This window comes from Leuresthes tenuis, unplaced genomic scaffold (genome assembly GCF_036924035.1).
Source record: "Leuresthes tenuis unplaced genomic scaffold, fLeuTen1.0.hap1 SCAF_15, whole genome shotgun sequence".
Classification (NCBI taxonomy): Eukaryota; Metazoa; Chordata; class Actinopteri; order Atheriniformes; family Atherinopsidae; genus Leuresthes; species Leuresthes tenuis.
Genome location: NW_027325369.1, coordinates 14,384,243 through 14,404,445, shown reverse-complemented (window position 1 = coordinate 14,404,445; position 20,203 = coordinate 14,384,243). Strand labels below are relative to the sequence as shown.

Here is a 20,203-nt window from a genome sequence, read left to right as displayed (position 1 = left end):
TGACTGAGTCAATGTTTACAGATTGGACTGTAAACTGCCAAATGTGCTCTGACTGTCCTGGGAGACAGTTCAGGTGTTCAGTGATCACTTGTAAATAGGGATTTTGAACAAAGTGTAGAAGGACTTGAAAGAAAGAAACAGTAGAGCATTTTCTAAACTAACGACAATTTAACCACATTGCATTTAGTTTTATATAATGTACTCTGTAAGTCCCAGGTCTTGTGTGTATTAGTGCTCTTCAGTGAAAACTTGTTCTTTCAGTGGGATATACTATCACGTGGAGAAGAAAATACTCCCTCTTTCAGTTTTAAGGTTTAACATATTTGTACATAATAAAAACCTGATCCAAAGCCAAACGCTGCTAATCAAACACACTCATCAACAAGAGTAACCACCTTTATAAAAGCTGAAGTTTTGTTGATTGAAGTTTGTTGCTGCCCATCAATCTGTGAAGGATTTTAAGGCCATTTCCAAACAATTTGGTGTCCCTCATTCTACAGAGAGAAAGATTATTCACAAGTGGAAAACATTCAAGACAGTTACCAGTCTTCCCAGAACTGGACGTCCCAGCAAATTCAGATTGTACAATGCACAGCAGGTCTTTGGTTCGCAAAGTTGCATCTGAACAAACCGCAAGACTTCCGAAAAACAATGCTCTTTGGAAAGACAGGACCAAAAAGAACATGTTTAGCCATAATGCATAGCACCACCAAACACAGCATATCAGCACAAACACCTCATACCAACTGTAAAGCATGGTGGTGGAGTGGTGATGATTTGGGCTTGTTTTGAAGCCCCAAGATTAGGGCACCTTGCAGTCATTAAGTCCACTGTGAGCTTCTTTGTATACCAAAGTATTCTTGAATCAAATGGAAGGCCATCTGTCTGACAGATAAAAGTAAAGATGGTCGACTCGTGTGATGCACAAAGTCTTTCACACACTTGTTCTGCCTTTTGGCTTAATCATTGTAAATAGAATAACAACACAGTGTAATATACCACGTGCTGTTGTTCATCTGACGGTGTAGTTACCTAATTTTCAGACCTTGGTGAAGACCACATCCTGTCCTGATAGGTAAAGCTGAAAGAAGATGTAATTTCTTTTTCACATGATTTTTAAGTTTACAAACAGAGAAAGGGACCACAAGGGCAAACTTATTGTATTAGAAACTCTGTGTTAATAGTCTGTAAGTAATATCCACGTTAAAGGATATGGCTAGTGATATTCTGCATTTTTCTTATTTTCAACAAATGTATGAGGACCACCTTAACAGGGTTAGGTACTGCAAAGTGTAGCAACCATTTGTTCTATTCGTAAGTATCCACAGCAGCAGGTCTGTAGCTCTAAAGACTACACTGCCAATTTTCTTGAAAATTTAGAATGATGTCATACTCAGTCTAACAGTGTTCCTCACGAATGTGTTTCAACTTGCCTTTGACAACCATGAATGTAGGTACGAGTAATCGACTCCTGGTTAAGGTTACACAGGCGCTTCATGTTAGGATCAGCTCACTGTTGTTTTTTGTCTTTTAGGGTGAAAAAACTACTTGACTTCAAAAGTGTGCTATAGGGGCTCTCCTTAAGCTTTTATCCAACACTATGGGATGTCATTGTTACTGGACTAAGACAGCAGCACATATCTCAAAGCTTAGCTGTTGGTTTTTTGGTAAAAAGCACTTTATTCCTTTCATTGCAAATAATCTATTGATTTTAAAAATGTACTGTAAATAAAAGTAGGTGTCATTTGTAAAAGTGTGAAGTGTGATTATTGAAGACTGGGCATATAAAAAAAAGAAAATACACAAATAAGACGAAGGATCTGTTAAATTGGAAGAATTCAAATGAAAAAATAAACAACGCATGGCCATATTACTATGGGTTGTGGCATCAGAGGAAATTAAGTTTTACAGCTTGTAGACTACACATATACTCTGCTGTGGTTGTGAAATAGGTTAACCACCATAAAGTGTTATGTCAACCTGTCATTTTTTATTGAACAAGCTTCTGATTAAGATGTCTTTAGGCCGCAGAATTTGCCACAGTGTTTCTCTTCCTGCCTCTGCAACACCCTGTTTTTTCCCCATTTCAACATTTATTACAAGGCAATTTAATGTCAATTCTGTACTTAGCCAATCTCATCCTCTGTGGATGAAGAATGACTGCGCAGAAGGACATTTGCTGCTTGAAGAAAAATAATTTCCCATCAGTTGGAATGGAGTTTTATTTTAACTACCCAAAGAAGTAAAATCCAGAAAGAAACTATATATATTCTGAAGACAAAAAATAAGTTTAAGGCTTTAAAAATAATCTTTTCTTTAACAGGACAACTCTAACGTGAACTATTACCATTTGAAGTGAAAAAAAAAAAGTCTCCTGTTTGTCAATTGTCAAATGAGAATCCTTCCCGCATTTCAGTCTAATAAAGCATTAGATTGACCAACGTTTGCTGTGTAACCAGCTGTGGACATGAACATGCAAACACACACCCAGCGAACAATAAGGCTGTAGACCAAGAAAACAGAGTGCACCGAGTGTTTGCATTTTAAGTGTGTGTGACCAGGACAACCGGGTGTCCCATGTGGGCCGACCTGCGTCAGAGCCCTTCATATCCTTGCGTGCCAAAACACCATCATCTTTATTTGTCAGAATTCATGTTTGATTTATGGTTAATGTTACACAGAAGGAATACCAGACACTCCTTAACATGTGACTTGGCTTTACGCTCTGGTTTTATCTCAAATAATCATGTTTGACTTTGACTTAACCTGTTCAACCCCAGTAGTCTTTCTGGGGTACCTGTTGGAAAATGATATGCCCAAAATGAGTATTTCTCTGCAATTACAAACTCTGTGTAAACCATCTTGGTATCAAAACAAAACTAACACTTGTGAGACTTCATCAAAGCCAGATCAAACCGGATGGGGAAGGAGGGTTGAAAAAGATAAGAAAGTGGCTGAGTCTAACGAAGCAGGACATATTTTTATTTTATTTTTGTTGTCTTTGTGTGCTTAACAGATTCTTTGGGCTGCTTCCTGCTGGAGTCCACTGCTCATTGCTGCTTTCTCATAATTGCAAACTTGCGCATACAGCTTTCCTCACAAGGGAGATGCAATGAAAAATTTACAGTAGGCTTGAGGCAGATATGAGAACTCCTCTAAAAACCTCCTGCTGCTCCTCATAGGGACAGGCTTTACATGACAAATGGCCCCCTCAGCTTATAAAACGCTAAAAAATTTGTTGGAGAAAAATAAAAAATGTCTCTTATTTTGTGAAATCCCTGCAATAGACCTACCAGATTGTTCTGATATGATCACATACTATAAACATCTATGTCGCAATCTGATTTGGGTCACTTTATGTGGTCCAGGGTGCACATACGTGTCATTGTATTTCTGTGCTGAGGCTTTTTGTCACAAACCCACAGCACTGCTAGCAATAGTGTGAAATAAAACTTGTGCTACCATGCTTACACTTCCACTGCAAGGCTCCATTTCTGGTGGTATGGCTTCCATTTCTGAGAGAGGATGTAGCAGGTGTGTTTTTATCGTGTCTCTTAGGAACATGCTCCACATAGGTTTTACGAAGCACTTTCTAATGTGTTTCTCATTCACCCATACTGCACTACTTAATTTGCACTCAATGCAATAAATGCAGCACTTTTTTCACTTCTACACTCACACATAATCAGGCATATTGGAGCAATGTGGGGGATTTGTGTTGGTGCACAAAGGGACTGGAGGTTGTACCACCAATGTTCTGACTGGAAGACAACCACTACAGCCATTAGGCCACAGCAGCCCACAAGAATGTGTACAGTATATATCCCTCATAAGACGATCTTATATATGTCTTGATGTTCATGTAGATACATTTTGTTTGATGCAGTCAGATACAATTCTCATCAAGTATATAAATACATTTCCACATAAAGTGGCTCTCAAATCTATGGAATTTGTTTTTCATTCTTTCATTTTCTTTATGTAAGTTTTGTTGTACTGCTGTGTTTATTTAATTTACTCACAATGAATAAAACACATTTATCCCAATGTGGTTCGTATTAATATTAATATTAATATTTACAGCTCTTTAAATTGATCCTAAAGATAATTTAAAGAAATCATGATTGAAAGTGTACTACTATCATTTTCAGTGGTCAAGTTGAAGTGACTGTTGTTTTTCTGGTTGCTTTTGTGAAAGCCACAGGCCAGGGTGGGGAGATGAAAAAAGGAAATGATGTTTGGCAGAAGCAGGAGTCTCAGCAGGAATGCTTGTTTCTGGTAGTCTCATTACCATGACATATGTGCACAGTAAAAAACATCAGAAAGGTGCTTAGACCCCACTGTCCATCTATTGGGTACAGCTGCTGCAGAGGAGACATGACAGTGGTCAGCCACTAGCTGCTGAATTTTGTCAAAATTGGATCAAATCTCTGCTCTGCAAAAAGGATGTTCCCTCTGGTTTCATTTCCAGGAACCAAATTCTTCACATACTAAAAGTCAGAGAATTAGGTCATAGTGGAGCAAGTAGATGCCGGTCTTTATAAAACATCTTCATCCATCTTGAGTTTCCAAAGGAGTTGGTATGCCCTCGTGTGATGGCAAGCAGGAACTGCTCATGATCACAGCACAAGGTTAAGGAAGGAGTGTTTGTGGGTGTGAACAGTGTGACGCACTCATTCTCAACATTAAAAAACCTGAGCAGGCAAGAACAGGCAAATCTCATTTTTCATGGTCACACTGAAGAACATGAGTACAGGCAAGAAAAACACAATTCTAAGAGAGGGGTTCCTTGTGAAAAGGGTAAGATGTGTTTTTCTAAACACAAATACATGCTGGCTGTAAAATATAGTTTTCATAGAGTGAGTGTGTGTTGCTTTTCTTTTTCAGAGAACAGAACAATTTTCATAATTTTTTTTTCATGTGTTTCCAGGGTCATATTGTCCACAACTGGAAGGCACGTTGGTTTGTTCTGATGCCAGACAAGCTACTGTATTACAAATATGAAGGAGGGAAGAGAAACTCCTGTCAGCGAGGGAAGATCCTGCTGAAAGATTGTGTGATAACGTGCCCTTTCCTAGAATATGAGAATCGACCAGTAAGTTAACACATACATCACATAACATGTACTTAAAAAGATATACATACTATATAAGATAAAGACGAACACTTCATTTCCATTTTGTTTGTTCTACCACATGTTCTAGCCAGTGTTTTCCTTTCCTGTTCATGCTTTTTACAAGTAGAAAGCACACTAAAGGCGTGGTCCTGTGCACTGATCTTCCACACCCTTACTTGATGAAAACATATTTTGCCTCAGGTTTTTGTTTTGTCCTGACATGATCTCCATCTTCTGCCTTACTTTGACGAACAACTTGTGACTTATTTTTTGCCAAGTTTTCTGTTACTTAAAAAACTTTTCTCCTTTCTGTGCTTTTCAATAGTTGGTGATAAAGCTCCATACTAAGCATGGGGTAGATCATTTTTTGGAAGCTTGTTCCAGGGAGGAGAGAGATGAGTGGGCTACTGATATCACAGCTGCAGTCAGCAAGTTGCAGGTGAATGACGGTGAGACGGCGAGTGACCAGAGAGATCCTACTGAAACCCAGTTGCACAACATCAAACTGAGGTAAACCTTGTTTCCCCCAGATGACCTTTTTTTCACTGTCTCTCACTGCTTGCTTGAAGCTTTTTCATACCACTGTCTCATCCTCGCAAGACCCCTTTTTTCACTCTCTTTTACAGCAAGGTGTTGGACTCCATGTATGATGTCCACAGTGGAATCAAGTTAAGCAATCATGTTGAGCATGGCAGCATTTACAGCAATTGTTTCTCAGGTAAATCATCAACTTTTCTCCACATTTAAGCTCTAGTCTGATCTGATGTCACATACATTTTGCTTGTACACATTTTTAAAACAATCAGTATTAAATACACAGAACTGGATTTTAGCTACTTTCTGTACCAATGTTATTTTCTAAATGACGTATTAAAATACAACCTTTTCACGGACAGGTTTATAGTACTGTTTCTCCAACTGTGCATTTTTGTTATTTCTTTGTCTTGTTTTGGTCATTTTCCATCTCTTTATGATTGCTTTATTCCTCAGTTTAGGTTGTCTTGCGTACCTGCTTGTGTTATATTGTAGTTTAGCCAAAGTTTCGGCCATTTTCTTTGTATTCCTTTAAAATCAATGATTTTACATCTTCTCGTGTTTTTTTTTTTGTTTTTTTTTGCTTGTTATGTTGTTCATTTTGTGGTTGTTTTAAATCTCTACTGCATCTCACTTTGGTTGTATTGTGTCTCTTAGTGAAATATCATCATTAGTGAAATATCATCATAACGCTGTTAGATCAGGGGTCCCTGGGTCTGTCCCCAGAAAACCCATTCAATGATCTGTCTGAGTGTCTGTGTTCATGGGGTATTTGTATGATGTGCCTGCAGGTTCAACTGTGGTGGACTGGATGGTGTTCATGCAGCTGGCTCTGACCCGTGTGGAGGCCGTGACACTGGCCTCGACCCTGCAGGAGGAGGGCTTCCTGCGTACAGTGGGCCTGAAGAGCGTGGAAGCCCTTCGCACCGCCAGCCTCAGCGAGCAGTTCATGGATGACTCCACTGCACTGTACAGCTTTGTATGTTGCATTGACTTTGAGAGTATCTTCCCCTCAGTGCTACATGTTGCCCCGTTTAGAATATCTAGTTTTGCTTCATTTACAACCCTTTCTGTTCTCAGTCTGACAATTTAAAGAAGAGAGGCACTGTGAGGGCTCAGACGTCGCTGTCTGCAGTGGAACTGAGCGGGAAAGTGATAAAGAGAGGATATCTGCTGAAACAGGTAAAAATACAATTAATCGGTCACGAGTTAAGACGCTGAAAAAATCCTGTTAAGCAGTAATTTAGGTTAGACACTTGTTTTTCAGTTTAAAGACAGAGTTAACCTATCAACGTATATTACTGCAAAGTAGATGACTTAGGTAAAGTTCAGCAAAGAGAGAACTGTGGATTGCTTTAGAATATTTTCAAAAGCCGTTATGTTGTAGAACCAAAACAACATCTGCCATGGAGGTTTTGAACATTACAGCTGTCACCAGTGACGTTTTCCTTTAAAGTTCTGAGCGGTACAGTTGTGGGGTGTCTTCAGTTGTTTATGTTTGAACTTGTGGCTAATCTTTAAACAGGGACACAGACGGAAAAACTGGAAGGTACGACTGTTTGTGCTGCGCTCAGAGCCTGCTTTCCTTCACTATTATGATTCTGCCAAGGTGAGTGCATTTATAGTGCTATGAAAGATGAGCGGATGGTAATATTCGACAGTTAAATTATGTAGCGAAATTACATTATACAACCTTTGAAACCTTAATTCATAACAAACTAGTAAGTTACAACCCAAACAAATCAGCTTTTTTGTTAGTCATTACCTCATGGTATGACTCTGAGGCCCTCATTACTCATAAATAACTTGTAAGTACCAGCAATGCTACCTCGTCTTTGACTCAATCTGTTTTCCGGTATTGTGTCACTCATCAGGATGACATCAACCCAGTGGGTGGCTTCACGCTGCGAGGGTGTCTGGTGTCTTCCTTGGAAGATAATGGAGTTCCCTCAGGTATGTCTACTCAAACACCTGTGACTCCTGATAAAGTTATGCATTATTTATTGAACTTTTCGACCAAAAATGACAACAACGGACTGATAATACGAAGAAGCAGTTGTGCTCTGTGTTCTTTTATTGAGATTATTTCTATGCTTAACCAATAAGCACTGAAAAAGTCAAGGGAAGTTTGATAGTGCTCTGAAAAGGAGCGATGCACTGGGAGTTAAGACATGCTCTGTGTCTCCTCATCAAATGCATCCCATCTTTTATAACAGTCAATCCTGAAGTGACACATCAAAACACATGTAATGTGTAAAATCTGCTTGTATCTGTCAGGCTGTCTGTCCAAAGCTGGTTTATATATCTTACATGTTTTATTGATAAAACTTTTTCCATCCACAAAGGTGTGAAAGGCAACATTCAAGGCAACTTATTTAAAATCATCACTCAGTCAGATACTCATTATTTCATCCAGGCCCCAACTCACCAAGACAAGATGGACTGGATTGATGCAATTAGAGACCAGACATAAAACTGTGGACTCCCTTGAAACTTGACTCTCCGACATACCAGCTCTTTTCATTTAGGCTGTTGTAAGAATAACTAAATTTATTCATTCCATGAAAGTAAAAAAAACAGCAGTGGATGCCTCAGTTTGTAAAATTTGTGTTCATTTCTTTTCTTTTGTGCTTTGATTGTTTAATGTTTTGTGGTTGGTGAGAGGAGATTTTGAAAGCCTGACATTTGTAGCACTTTTGCTTCTAATCATTCTGTTATTTTATAGTATTTGTGTTTTACATAATTATTTTTAATTGTTAAATATAATCATTTGCACAGTTTTTTTTTTTTATCAATGCAACTTCAGATACAGTTTGTGTGAAATAAGTACTGTACCTCTTTGTAACATGTAACTTCCCGCTTGCCAGCTTTGGTTACCAGTTTGTAGCTGAAGAATTTCACCTAAAGGAATATGTGAAAAACAATAAACATTAAACTTGGGACCCCAAGACTTTATGACTCATAACCTCTTCCAAACCCAGCTGAATGACAGAACATGAAAAAACATATTGGTCCACAGTTTAAACTGTTGCAATGTCACTAGAAAGGCTAAAAGATTACACAGTTACCGTCGTAACACACCTTAAGTTTTGATTTATTAGCATATAAACGTGTTACGTCTGCGTACAAGTTTCTATGTGATGTCCACGTTCCGTGTGTCTTGAGTGTTAGTTTGATCACAATAGCTCATAAAGAGGATAATATGGCGCACAACACAAATTTATGGCCTATCATGCAACAGATTGATACTTTGAGACTACATCTGCACAAAATCTTCCACAGTTGTTGCGTTTTCTGACTTACCTCTTACTTGTGCTATCTTATTTTTATATCGTGCTCTGCCACTGTTGTTGGGGTTAGACTGAATGTATGTGGTTATATAACAAAGACAGTTACAAAAATCTACATGCTTACTGCTTTCATGCTTTACTGTTTATATATCGTTTTACTGTTTATATATCGCTATTCCAGTCATGTCGAGTGAGGACTGCCTGACAGTGCCTAAGGATATGTTGTCTTCCCAATAATAAAAAAAAGTGCTGTATAAGTATGTTTAAGAAAGGTTGACAAATGTACCAGTCATAAATCTCCCTGTGAGACAGGGTTGCCTGTAAATATCAGTGTCAACTGTCAGAGATGTATGAGAGTCATAAGACCAAAAAAGAAAAAATAATCAGATTTCTTTTCTTCTTTCCAAACCCTTTAATGATCTCAGAAACTCTTGGATTTGCTCTTGTGAATCACGCAGGAAGGCCCTGCCCCAAGTTGTGAAATATCTATCCCACCAATGTGTCATAAAGACAAACAAGAGAAACAGCATTGTAATTTTTTATGTTAGCACCAGTTACAGGACCCAGTTTTCCTCAACAAATAGTTTCGACTTTGACACACTAAGTGCACTTTTCTACTTTCATGTGGACTATAGATAGAGATATACAACCATTGACTTGTTTTAACACTGAATTTTTCAAGAGAAGCCTTGATGGTGTTCAAAAATGATAAAATTGGGCACATCATGTTGGCTCTGAGAGACGTTACATCAATTTGTACTGACATTGGAACTTATCATAAAAATCTTTGATATAATTGTTCTTAGTCAAATTCAAAGTCAAATTTATTTGTATAACACATTTAATGTACAAAACAATTCAAAGTGCTTTACATAAAATAAAAGCATTGCCGCGGGGAGCGGAAGAAGCATTACAAATATGTAAGAGAATATAAAGAGAAAGAAATAAAATAATTAGAATTAATCAAAATGAATAAAAACAAGCAACAGTCAAGATAAGTTGAAAGATACCGTGCAGATTTCATGCATAGACACATGAGAAAAGAAATGTTTTTAACCTGGATTTAAAATTTCTACATTTGGTGACAGTTTAATCTCCACTGGCAGTTTGTTCCACTTGTTTGCAGAATAACAGCTAAATGCTGCTTCTCCGTGTTTAGTCTGGACTCTAGACTGGACTAGCTGACCTGAGTCCTTGGATCTAAGAGCTCTGCTAGGTTTATATTTTCTGAACATATCATAGATGTATTTTGGGCCTAAACCGTTCTGGGATTTGTAAACCATCAGTAGGCTTTTAAAACCTATTCTGTGACTGACTGGAAGCCCGTGTAAGGATTTTAAAACTGGTGTGATGTGTTCAGATCTCTTAGTCCTGGTTAAAACTCTAGCAGCAGCATTCTGGATGAGCTGCAGATGTTTAATGCTCTTTTTGGGAAGTCCAGTTAAAAAACCGTTACAGCTTTGATGTGGCTGCTGAAAGTCAGATCTGAGTCTATCAACACTCCAAGGTTACGAACTTGGTCAGTGATTGTAAGGGCCCGAGTCTCAAGATATTTACCAATGCTGACTCTCTTCTCTTTGCTACCAAACAGAATTATCTCAGTTTTGTCTTCATTTAATTGTAGACAATTCTCTCTCATCCATGTGTTTATTTCCTTCAGACACTGACACAGTACGTCTGCTGGGCTGCAGTCGTATGGTGACAGAGACACATAAAGTTATGCATCGTCTGCATAACTGTGATAATTGATGTTAAAGTTCTTTAATATCTGACCCAGCTGTAGCATATACAAGTTAAACAGAAGAGGTCCAAGAACTGACCCCTGGGGGATTCCACAAGTCATGGTCACTCGCTCAGATTCATAGCTGCCAATTGAAACAAAATAACTCTGGCCTTCTAAATAGGACCTGAACCAGTTAGGGACCGCTCCAGAAAGTCCAACCCACTTTTCCAGCCTATGCAACAGGATTCTGTGATCTTCAGTATCCAACGCAGCACTGAGATCGAACAGAACCAGGACTGAAACATCACCAGAATCAGTATTCAACCTGATGTCGTTTAACACTTTGATAGGAGCTGTTTCAGTGATGTGATGACGTCAGAAGCCTGATTGAAAGTTATCGAGACTTCCACTTTCATTCAGAAAGTCATTGAGCTGGTTAAATACAACTTTCTCAATAATCTTGGGTGTAAAAGAGAGATTAGAGACAGGTCTGTAGTTGTTCATCATAGAGGCGTCTAGAGTTCTCTTTTTTAGGAGTGTCTTTAGTGACTTGGGAAAAATGCTTGATGCCAGTGAGCTGTTAACTATTTGTAGGAGATCACTTTCTACTGAGGTAAAAACTGTTTTTAAAAAGTCAGATGGTATTATGTCAAGAGTGCAAGTTGTTGATTTCAGATGCCGAACTGTTTCCTCTAGGATTTTTAAATCGACAATATTAAATTGGGACATAACTCAGAGTTAGTTCTAGGTTTTAGACACAGATTTGTTTTCTTGTTGGTCTGTGTGGTGTGAATATTTGTCTAATTGTTTTGTTTTTTTGGCTAAAAAAATTTCTCAGTGGAGATGAGGTCTGGGTTTAACTGTTTAGGAGGATTTTTCAACCATAGCAAACAGAGTTTGAGAATTTTTGACAGTTTTATTAATAATTTCAAATAAATGCAACTGTCTGGCCTTGCACAGCTCATTGTTATAGCTACACAGACTTCGTTTATACAGCTCATAGTGAATCTTAAGCTTAGTTTTCCTCCACTAACATTCAGCTTTCCTGTATTCTGTTTTCTGGGTGTTGTGGTGTTTCTCCATGATGTTTTCTGTTTGCTCAAGGTGCTCTGAATTCTTATCGGTGCAACAGCTTCCATTACATTTAAAATTCTTAAGATGAAATGATTCAGCAGTCCGTCAACCGACTGTGCGCTCATTGTTGGTAACATAGCTATGGCCTCTCTTAACTAAGCACTTGTTTTCTCATTAATGTACCTCTTCTTAACTGAGAAGCTGGTTGTTTGAACATTTTGAGGGATCAATAAATCAAATAAAATACAGAAATGGTCAGACAAGGCAAAATCAATAACCACAACAGAAAAAATATCAACACCTTTAGAAATGACCAGGTCCAGAGTGTGTCTGGTCAGTTCTGTTACATGTTGCCACAAACCAAACATGTCCAGCATAGAAGAAAATTCTTTGGCATTACCATCCGTCATATTATCTATGTGAATGTTAAAATCCCCGGTCAAGATAAAATGGTTAAAATCAGTCGAGATAACAGACAATAATTCAGAAAATTCATCAATAAAACTTGCAGTGTCCTGGAGATAAATGATTAAGAATAGAATTTTAGGAACACCCTTTAAAATAAAACTAAGACATTCAAAAGAAGTGAAATCACCAAATGAGATCTCTTGGAATGTGTCTTTAAACAAAGCAGCTTCTCCCCCACCTTTCCTCCCATTTCGGCATTTATCCATAAAACTAAAATTTGTGGGTGCTGTTTCATTAAGAACATTAGCACTTGTGCTTTCTGTTAACCATGTTGCTGTCAGAAAAAGAAAATCTAAATTGAGTGAAATTATGAAGTCATTAACTAACAGTGACTTATTGGACAGAGATCTAATATTAAGTAAAGCTAGCTTTGTGGAGTTTACACTGGTCTTTGTTGTATTCTGAGTTGTACATGGTACCGTTACCAGATTAGATAGATTCACGCAGGAAGTTCACTGTTTTCGATTCCTTCTTTTACTAACTAATACAGGAATCATACTGGGTCCCAGCTTGTTCTCAGAACAGCTGTTAGTAGTAGGACTACTATAGCAGGGACCTTGAATGCATCATGGCATGTTGTCTTTGTTTTGAACTCTGCTGCTGCTCCTTGAACATCCTGCACATCCCCTTGTGCCTTGCTCTGCCAGGACAGATGATGTATGAGGAGGGGTTGCCCTGCGTTTCTTGGTAGATGGTGGTCGCTGGAGTCCTGGCTGGGATAGAGACATCCTTTGGAGACCTTGGGTGATGTGAAGTAAAGGGTCTGGTGAGGGAGGAGGGCTGGGGGTCCTTCACCCTTATCTGTACAGTCGTGTTTGGGTTTGCTGTCCCAACAGCATGACGTAAGTGTGCACCAAGTAATCTGCCTCCAGTTTGATTTGGATGCACGTCATCAGGTCTGAAACGCTCCTTACAGTTCCAAAAGATATTAAAGTTTTCAATGAACTTAATCCCATGGGCGATGCATGCATTTGATAACCATGTATTCAGGCCAAGAAGTCTGCTGAAAAGTTAAATTCTTTTACCCACAGTAGGAATGGCACCTGAAATGGAAACGGTGTGTTCCATGGTGACACAGTCTCTCCAACAGCAGAGAAAAGTCTTTCTTCAGGATATCAGAACCAGTCTTCCTTCTCAGAATATCAAAAGACCCTGTGTGGATAATGATCCTCATGCCATCTGGATGTATAGACAAAATGTTCGGCAAGATATCTATCAGTTTCTTGACTGCTGTATCAGAAAACGTTATATTTTACGTTTTTGCCATACTGACATACTGTATTACAGAGTCCCCAATTAGAATGGTATCTATTCCATTTTGTGTGGTGTCGATTGCGTCTGTATTCATCACCTTGATTGTGGCATTTGGGCTTTTCCTAATATTTTGGTTAGCCCTTGACTGAGTTTTGGGGCCATTTCTCTTGTTTTTATTAATTTTTGTAATACATTCATCATCACAGATTGTATTTAGAATCAACAGATTGGATCTATTATGCAATGGTATTTCAGGTGGTGGAGTGAGTGCTGGAGGTTTAGGTTTCATGCTGGGTTTACCTCTGCGATGGACAACATGAGACCAGGTCCCGGCTGCGGTTGATGATTTTGGTTTGGAACTAACACTGTTCCAGTAAGAGATATCAGTTGGATCGGCCGGTTTGGGAGCTTCACCAGATATTCCAGTGTCATTTGGACACATCCAGGGAAGTGTGTCAGCCAGGCCTGCAGTGTGAGGCTCCACATCAGCTGTTATCCCGTGTAGAAAAATCTGTGTTAGTCCTTTGGCACATGAAGGCTCCACAGCCTGCATAGGAGCTATAATAGAATCAATAAATTCCTCATTCGCACAAACGTCTTGCAGCGTTTCAATCCTCTTCTCGAGCTCATAGAGAGTCGCTCACACTGCAGCTCACTGATAATGCAGCGTTAGAAGACATTGTTCTGTCCATTTCTCTTTGCAAACAGGAGGGCATAAGTAGAATGATTAAAAGCAATTAAAGCAGTAAGCAGCAGGGGGAAGAGATGCGTCTGCACTCTTCAGAAGCAGAAAGGCTCAGTGGATTTCTTTGGTCACAAAATAAGTATAAAGTTACATTATGTGCGGTAATGAAGATCTGCAGTTAAAAAGAACTTTGTGAACCCTAAAGAGTCAGGTATTTGTATATGGTATTTTTTAACTGAGCAAAGATTCTGGCAACAACAGGAGTTACATTCCAAAAAAATGCCTCAGGGGGTTTTAGTCACAATCATCAAACTTGAGGCTTGAGGCGCTCCCAGGAGTCACAGACAGCCACTCCCACTCAGCAAGCTGAGTGGAGCATTTATCTGAATGACTCAAACTGAGCTGGGATTGTTTCATAGTTTGGTTCCAGTGAAATCACAAGTGATGCAACGTCCCAGTCATGTATGATTCCACGTAGGGGGGTTTTAGAGTGAAGCTAAGTAACACTTATTTGTCCATAAAGCGAGTGACAACAAAAAAATAACAGCAAAACTGATTTATTGCAACGAAGCAACGTCAATTTGAGACATTCACATAAAAAGTGCTGGGGGAACGTAATAATTACACAAAATAAAGGGTGCTTTTAAAGCCAAAGTTGATAACTGTTCAACAACTGAATGTGTGATGTGACTGAATAATGAAAGAAATAAAAACATATTGCTTCTTTACTAGCATGCACTAATGTGGGCTACTTACATTCACTAACACTGTAACACCTTTTGCAGTATTGAATGAGGATGAAATGACAAACTGTGTCATGTAATCAATATCAGAAATATTCGCTCATGCAGGGGCTCATAAACGTAAGTGCTTTCCAAGGTTAACTCCGGAGTAATCGAATCCAAACATCGGAAATCTTGTTTCCTTAAATTGCAAAGACAAATGCAGAACTCCTTTATTTTTAGTGGCTTATTATGCCTGTACAATGTTCACTCAGAGATAACATTATAGCTTATATCACATTGTTTAGCGCAATTCACATCAATTCAAATCACATTCCTTGTTTGGATTAAGTCATTTATGACATTCAGTCAGTATCTTCAAGTCCCCAGACAGTAATCTTAGTGAAGGCACTTTGTTCTTAACCATGATTATGAGAGTGATGTAACATTGTCTGAAAATGGAAACACAACATCCCCCCGTGTATGGTTAATTCATTCACTCAAAAATAAGGTTTATTCTAATCTTATGTATTGTCTACTGTCCAAGGGCCTCCTCCTGCTAGTTATCAGCGGGTGAGATACTGGTGTTAGGCCACCTTGGTGAGCTGTAGGTCCCCAAAGACTCGTAAGGATGTGAGAGAGGCGAGCTGGGAGAGCCGGTGGGTGAAGCCACACAGAGGCTGACCGTCCACCAGGATACGAAACTGCTGGTGCTCACAGACGATCTCCATCTGTTCGTGAAAGGGAGTGCAGAATCAGTTTTTCAGTAAAGAACAAAATAGAGGAAGATTTGCGCAAAGATATACAAACTGTCTAACTGAAACAAAATTAGAAATCCAAACCCTTCCATATTTTCGACTGACAGTTTTTTTAAAAAGCTATTCATAAGATACCCTATCAACCTACTGGCCATTAGCTACATTGTGAAGCAATGTTTGTGACTGGCTCCCCATTTTACTTGGTACATTGGCACATGAGCAAGACATAATAGTTGATGATAAAGAAGGGTCGCTCTCCACCAGTTTAGAGACCTACAAAAATGACTCAGTCCATCAAACTTTATAATGAATTTTTTAAGCAAGAAGGTTTCATATTTGGAAATTCTCTTTAGCGCCAACAGAAGTGAATCATAAAAGTGAGGGCCTGTTTGTATAGCCAGGGGGAAACTTTGATGTGAATGTGTAGGGGCTGCACAATGCAAACCAGAAGCTAGGCGAGCAAGCTTTAGGTGATATTCTACAGGGTGACATTGTGGGAGTTTTCATTCGTGCCTTAGACCACAAATGCAGTGAACTGATGACACAGATTCACTGTTATCTTGTCATTGTCATTCACTCTGTGGTTTTGAAAGTTGTGTTAACAAACGTTAACAACTATTCATGAAGTACAACATAAATGAATAATTTTACGACAGAAATTCATAGATAGAATGCTGGCAATACTGGATCAGATATCAAATACTTAATCAGAAAAATTGGAGTGCTGTAAGCTCCACTCTGAAAGTTCTGGGGCCAGCAGCCTGTACTTTACCTCCACATTCAACTTGAGCACAGATGCTCACATGCAGAGATGATGGAGCTTGTTGACGTGAGAGGAGGACAAAGTTTGTGTATTTAAAGGTCTTCATCAAACATGGAAGCTATTTTAACCTACAGTATTTAGGGCTCAAGCTCTTGAACAGTCTTTTTCATACAAATGACTCAGTGACCCCTTTGAGTTTTGAATCCAGATGATAGTGGTCCAGTACTTACTGGAGTCCAGTACTCCAGTACTTACTTAAGCAAATCTTCTTTCACGCAGAAAATTCAACCAATTTGAATGCAAATATGACTTTGTTTACAAGAAAACTCCTAAGGTATCCTTAACATTTACAGCTTAATGTCTTTTAGGGAGCAACTTACAAATTGTGAATCCTGAAATAGAGAAGAAGAGAAGAAGCAGGATAGACAGTCACATATCATACATGCTCTCTAGCACAGGGAAAACAAAGACAATTACTTTTCACCAGGGTTGGAAAAGGCACAGTTGTTGATGTTTTCAAAGCTGACAATGCAAAATCATAGCTGTCAGTGAGTGTCAGATCCAACACATTAACACCAGCAGACAGATAGACTTGAAATGAGAACCATGGTAACACGAGAACAACCAGATTTAATTACCCTCTAAGCCATTTTTTAAAAAGGTACACGGGTGGCTGTAGCTCAGGAGGAAGAGCAGTCACCCACCAATCGGAAGGTCGGTGGTTCGACTCTGGCTTCCCTGGGCTACATGTCGAAGCGTGTCGAAGCGTCCTTGGGCAAGACACTGAACCCCACGTTGCCCCCCCAGTGTATCATTGGGGGTATGAATGTGTGTATGAATGATTAGAAAAGCACGTAGTTATGAATCTTAAGACGTGCTGTGTGATTGGGGTGAATGCGGCATGTAGTGAAGCGCTTTGAGTGGTCAGCTAGACTAGAAAAGCACTATACAAGTCCATTTACCATTTAAGGTGCTGCACAAGAGTTTTTATTATAATCATCACATCCTCAATCTGATAGCTGTCACCTCAGTGCATTCAAAAGTGGAGAAAGTACCTTAAAGGACTCTCCAGGTGCAAATGGAAAGAAGGAGAGGGTGTTTTCAGATGGACCCCACTTCCCGGCCAAGCGGGCGTTGCGTTGGACGGCCTTATCCATGAAGCTGACCTTGAGCTGCAGACCCACATCGCCCTCTGTTTCTTCCTCCTGAGGCTTACTGGACACAGTCACCTCAATGCTGCATCAGCCACACAAACATCAGTGATGCATGAATGTGGGATAGAATATATAGTTCAAGGACAAGAACAAGAAATGGCTTGTATAAAGATTTTCTGTTTCACTTTTTTCGGCCAAAATTAATCAACTTCAGTGGAGTATTAAAAAAAACAGTGGAGCAGTGACATCTTCTGGTCTTTTATACAAAATGCAAAGTGGTAATGAGACATTTAAGGAACACTAAATTTCAAATGTTTCTGATCAGAATTACTGAATATGAGCAAACCATCAACGTGTGTTAGTTTACTTTAGAATGAATGATTTTCCCAATCTATGTCACATCTATGATTACACATCCTTTTTTCTAAAATAAACACACAATGCAGCATTTCAAACAATCATTAATAAAGATACAACAGCATAATAATACAATGGTGGCAGGCACTATTCACCAAAACCACACTTTGTCTTTTTATAACTTAAGTATATTTGAACTGGGATGGAATATTTTCATACTGTGGTTGCTTTGCCTTAAGAACAAATTTCACTAATATTTCTCCCACAACGCAGCCCTATCTTTGTCTACATTTGGTAGAGAAATTCTCTGTTTTAGGCTAAATTTGTGATTCAGCAACTGCCCTGGAATAATTACAGTTTCTAGGGTTTTAACAGCATCTGAGAACCAAATGAAAAGTTCACTATCTACGGCAGCACAGTTCTTGAAGAATTAAGGAAATGGTTTACAATAAACTACATCAGTACTGTGTTTGGATACATAAACAAGTCAGTCTTCAGCACATCACAGATTCCTGTAACTTGTATCGAAATGACAAAGTTGTGCTCAGTAACTGGGAAGAGTGCCATGGGGGCACTTGTCCTTAAAACTCCTCTGAAGTTCCTGCAGCCAAAAATAAGTGTCTTGACACACACACAAGTTCTGAGAAAGAGGGTATTTATTTGCTCTTCTAAGTTAAGTCCGCTGTTATTTTCATCTTACGCTGCACATTAGATAACTAAACAGCAGATGTTATCAACCAAAACAATTCTCTCTAAAGACTCTTAAGATTTCATGGGATTTGCAGCTCTCCAACGTACATCCAAAGACAAACTCTAATTAGGAAAAGCATTGGCATTACAAAGGCATTTTCTCAAAGAGGGACGAGTTGGGTGGTTGCTATGCACTCAGATACAGTTCAGAGCACCTGCTTTGAAATTATGTCTAACTGGAAGCCAGGACATCATTATCCCTCAGCTTTAACTGGCTGTTATGTTACCTGTGCAACAGTAGACTGTCTTAATATTGCATAGCCATTTAAAAATAAAAAAAAGATAAGAAAAGGTATGTGCGCTAACCTTTTTGGCTTTTTGTTAATAATTCCCATGATAACCAGTTTCATTGAAGGCCGAAGGCCACCTCTTATCTCTCCGATATACTCCCCCTGTGAAACAATAGAGATATACACATATATAAAGATCAATGGTCACACAGGATGAGGCCTAGGTATACAACAAGTCTATTATTAAGCGGAGTGTTTAAATGCTGGTGCCCCATCAGGCGGCAGGCTGGTGTCTTCATCCGCGGTGCGTTGCAATCTGTGGCACCGTTGGGAACAATAGCTTTATTGAATAGCATCTGAAACAACTAGTGACTCAGCTGCACAAACTATCCTTCTGTATTTTTGATCACTCTTATGAACAGTTTAGTGGTTTTGAATAATATAATACCATCACAGAGCTATCGCGATACATGCCTTTCAACACACACACACAAAAAAGAGGCTACATACATTTTCTTTCTTGTCCTGTTCTTCCATTACGCTCAGGGCGTGATGCGGTGTGGAGGTTTCGAGCGGCGATACCAAGTGAGGACTGAGTCTGCCTCCAGCTGGCAAACCCCTCCTGCAACGGGTTGTCATAGAGACTGGATCCCAGTTTGGTGATGATGCTGGGAGAAATAGAGGGAGGGAGGGGGTGGGGGGTTATTACAGGCTGGTGGACTGGGAGTCTTATGCCTTAACTGCATAGCTGCAACATCAGCCATTACTGTTGAGTAGCTCGTTGCTAATCAACCTGAACCTGATGCATTCACTGACAATGGGTCACCTCAAACTGCTACTACAACTAAGCATCCATTAAAGGTATCAAGGTCTTATTTGATAAAAAAAATAATGGATAAAAAGAAGCAGCCTAAATATATACTGAAAAATCACAGGCCTTTAAGGTAGATATTTGGCACAGGACCCCAAGTACAGGACTGTTCTTTGAGATTGTGCACATGTGTGGATACATCTATGTGCCCAACACCGAACTCCTGTTTTAGTGATGCATTTTTCTAGTTAACAAAATTAATTTCAAAACATTGGACTTGGGGCAAAGAGCTCTCGACATCTCAACGCAGTTAGCGCTATCTAATGTTTTTTCTCTAAAAAAATGGAACATCACATCTTTGGACTACACCTAATTGTTTCAATTAAGAAAATTGTAGGCAACTTTTATAATATTTTCAGGGGGTGAAGAGCTTATTACTATGCCACATTGTACTCATCAGCCAGTTTATGGTGATTATGAAACAGTATTTGGTACATGAAATTATTTGAACATC

At 39.1% G+C, this 20,203-nt stretch overlaps 2 protein-coding genes across 2 annotated transcripts; one reads left to right on the top strand and one right to left on the bottom strand.

The window, feature by feature from the left end:
• Positions 1–4,682: 4,682 nt before the first annotated feature.
• plek2 (pleckstrin 2) lies at positions 4,683–8,598 on the top strand. Its single transcript, XM_072365229.1, has 9 exons — positions 4,683–4,800; positions 4,931–5,095; positions 5,442–5,626; positions 5,743–5,834; positions 6,442–6,629; positions 6,731–6,832; positions 7,176–7,259; positions 7,525–7,603; positions 7,996–8,598. The coding sequence occupies exons 1-9, from the start codon at positions 4,729–4,731 to the stop codon at positions 8,121–8,123; spliced, it is 1,095 nt and encodes a 364-aa protein (XP_072221330.1). The 5' UTR covers positions 4,683–4,728; the 3' UTR covers positions 8,124–8,598.
• Positions 8,599–14,694: 6,096 nt separating this feature from the next.
• Positions 14,695–19,633, bottom strand: LOC140270128 (galectin-related protein B). The gene is made up of 4 exons (XM_072365220.1): positions 19,389–19,633; positions 18,955–19,040; positions 17,443–17,623; positions 14,695–15,597 (listed from the first exon to the last, which is right to left on the bottom strand). The coding sequence occupies exons 1-4, from the start codon at positions 19,515–19,517 to the stop codon at positions 15,454–15,456; spliced, it is 540 nt and encodes a 179-aa protein (XP_072221321.1). The 5' UTR covers positions 19,518–19,633; the 3' UTR covers positions 14,695–15,453.
• Positions 19,634–20,203: the final 570 nt, after the last annotated feature.

Bases quoted from the DNA above. Each gene is read 5' to 3' on its own strand.
- LOC140270128 (XM_072365220.1), bottom strand. From the start codon at position 19,517: ATGACAACCCGTTGCAGGAGGGGTTTGCCAGCTGGAGGCAGACTCAGT. The intron at 19,041-19,388 runs GTATGTAGCCTC...ATTGTTTCACAG, and splicing joins AACAGGACAAGAAAGAAAAT to GGGGAGTATATCGGAGAGAT. The intron at 15,598-17,442 runs GTACTTTCTCCA...TTTCACGAACAG, and splicing joins CACCTGGAGAGTCCTTTAAG to ATGGAGATCGTCTGTGAGCA.
- plek2 (XM_072365229.1), top strand. From the start codon at position 4,729: ATGGTCACACTGAAGAACATGAGTACAGGCAAGAAAAACACAATTCTA. The intron at 6,630-6,730 runs GTATGTTGCATT...TTCTGTTCTCAG, and splicing joins CCACTGCACTGTACAGCTTT to TCTGACAATTTAAAGAAGAG. The intron at 6,833-7,175 runs GTAAAAATACAA...ATCTTTAAACAG, and splicing joins GAGGATATCTGCTGAAACAG to GGACACAGACGGAAAAACTG.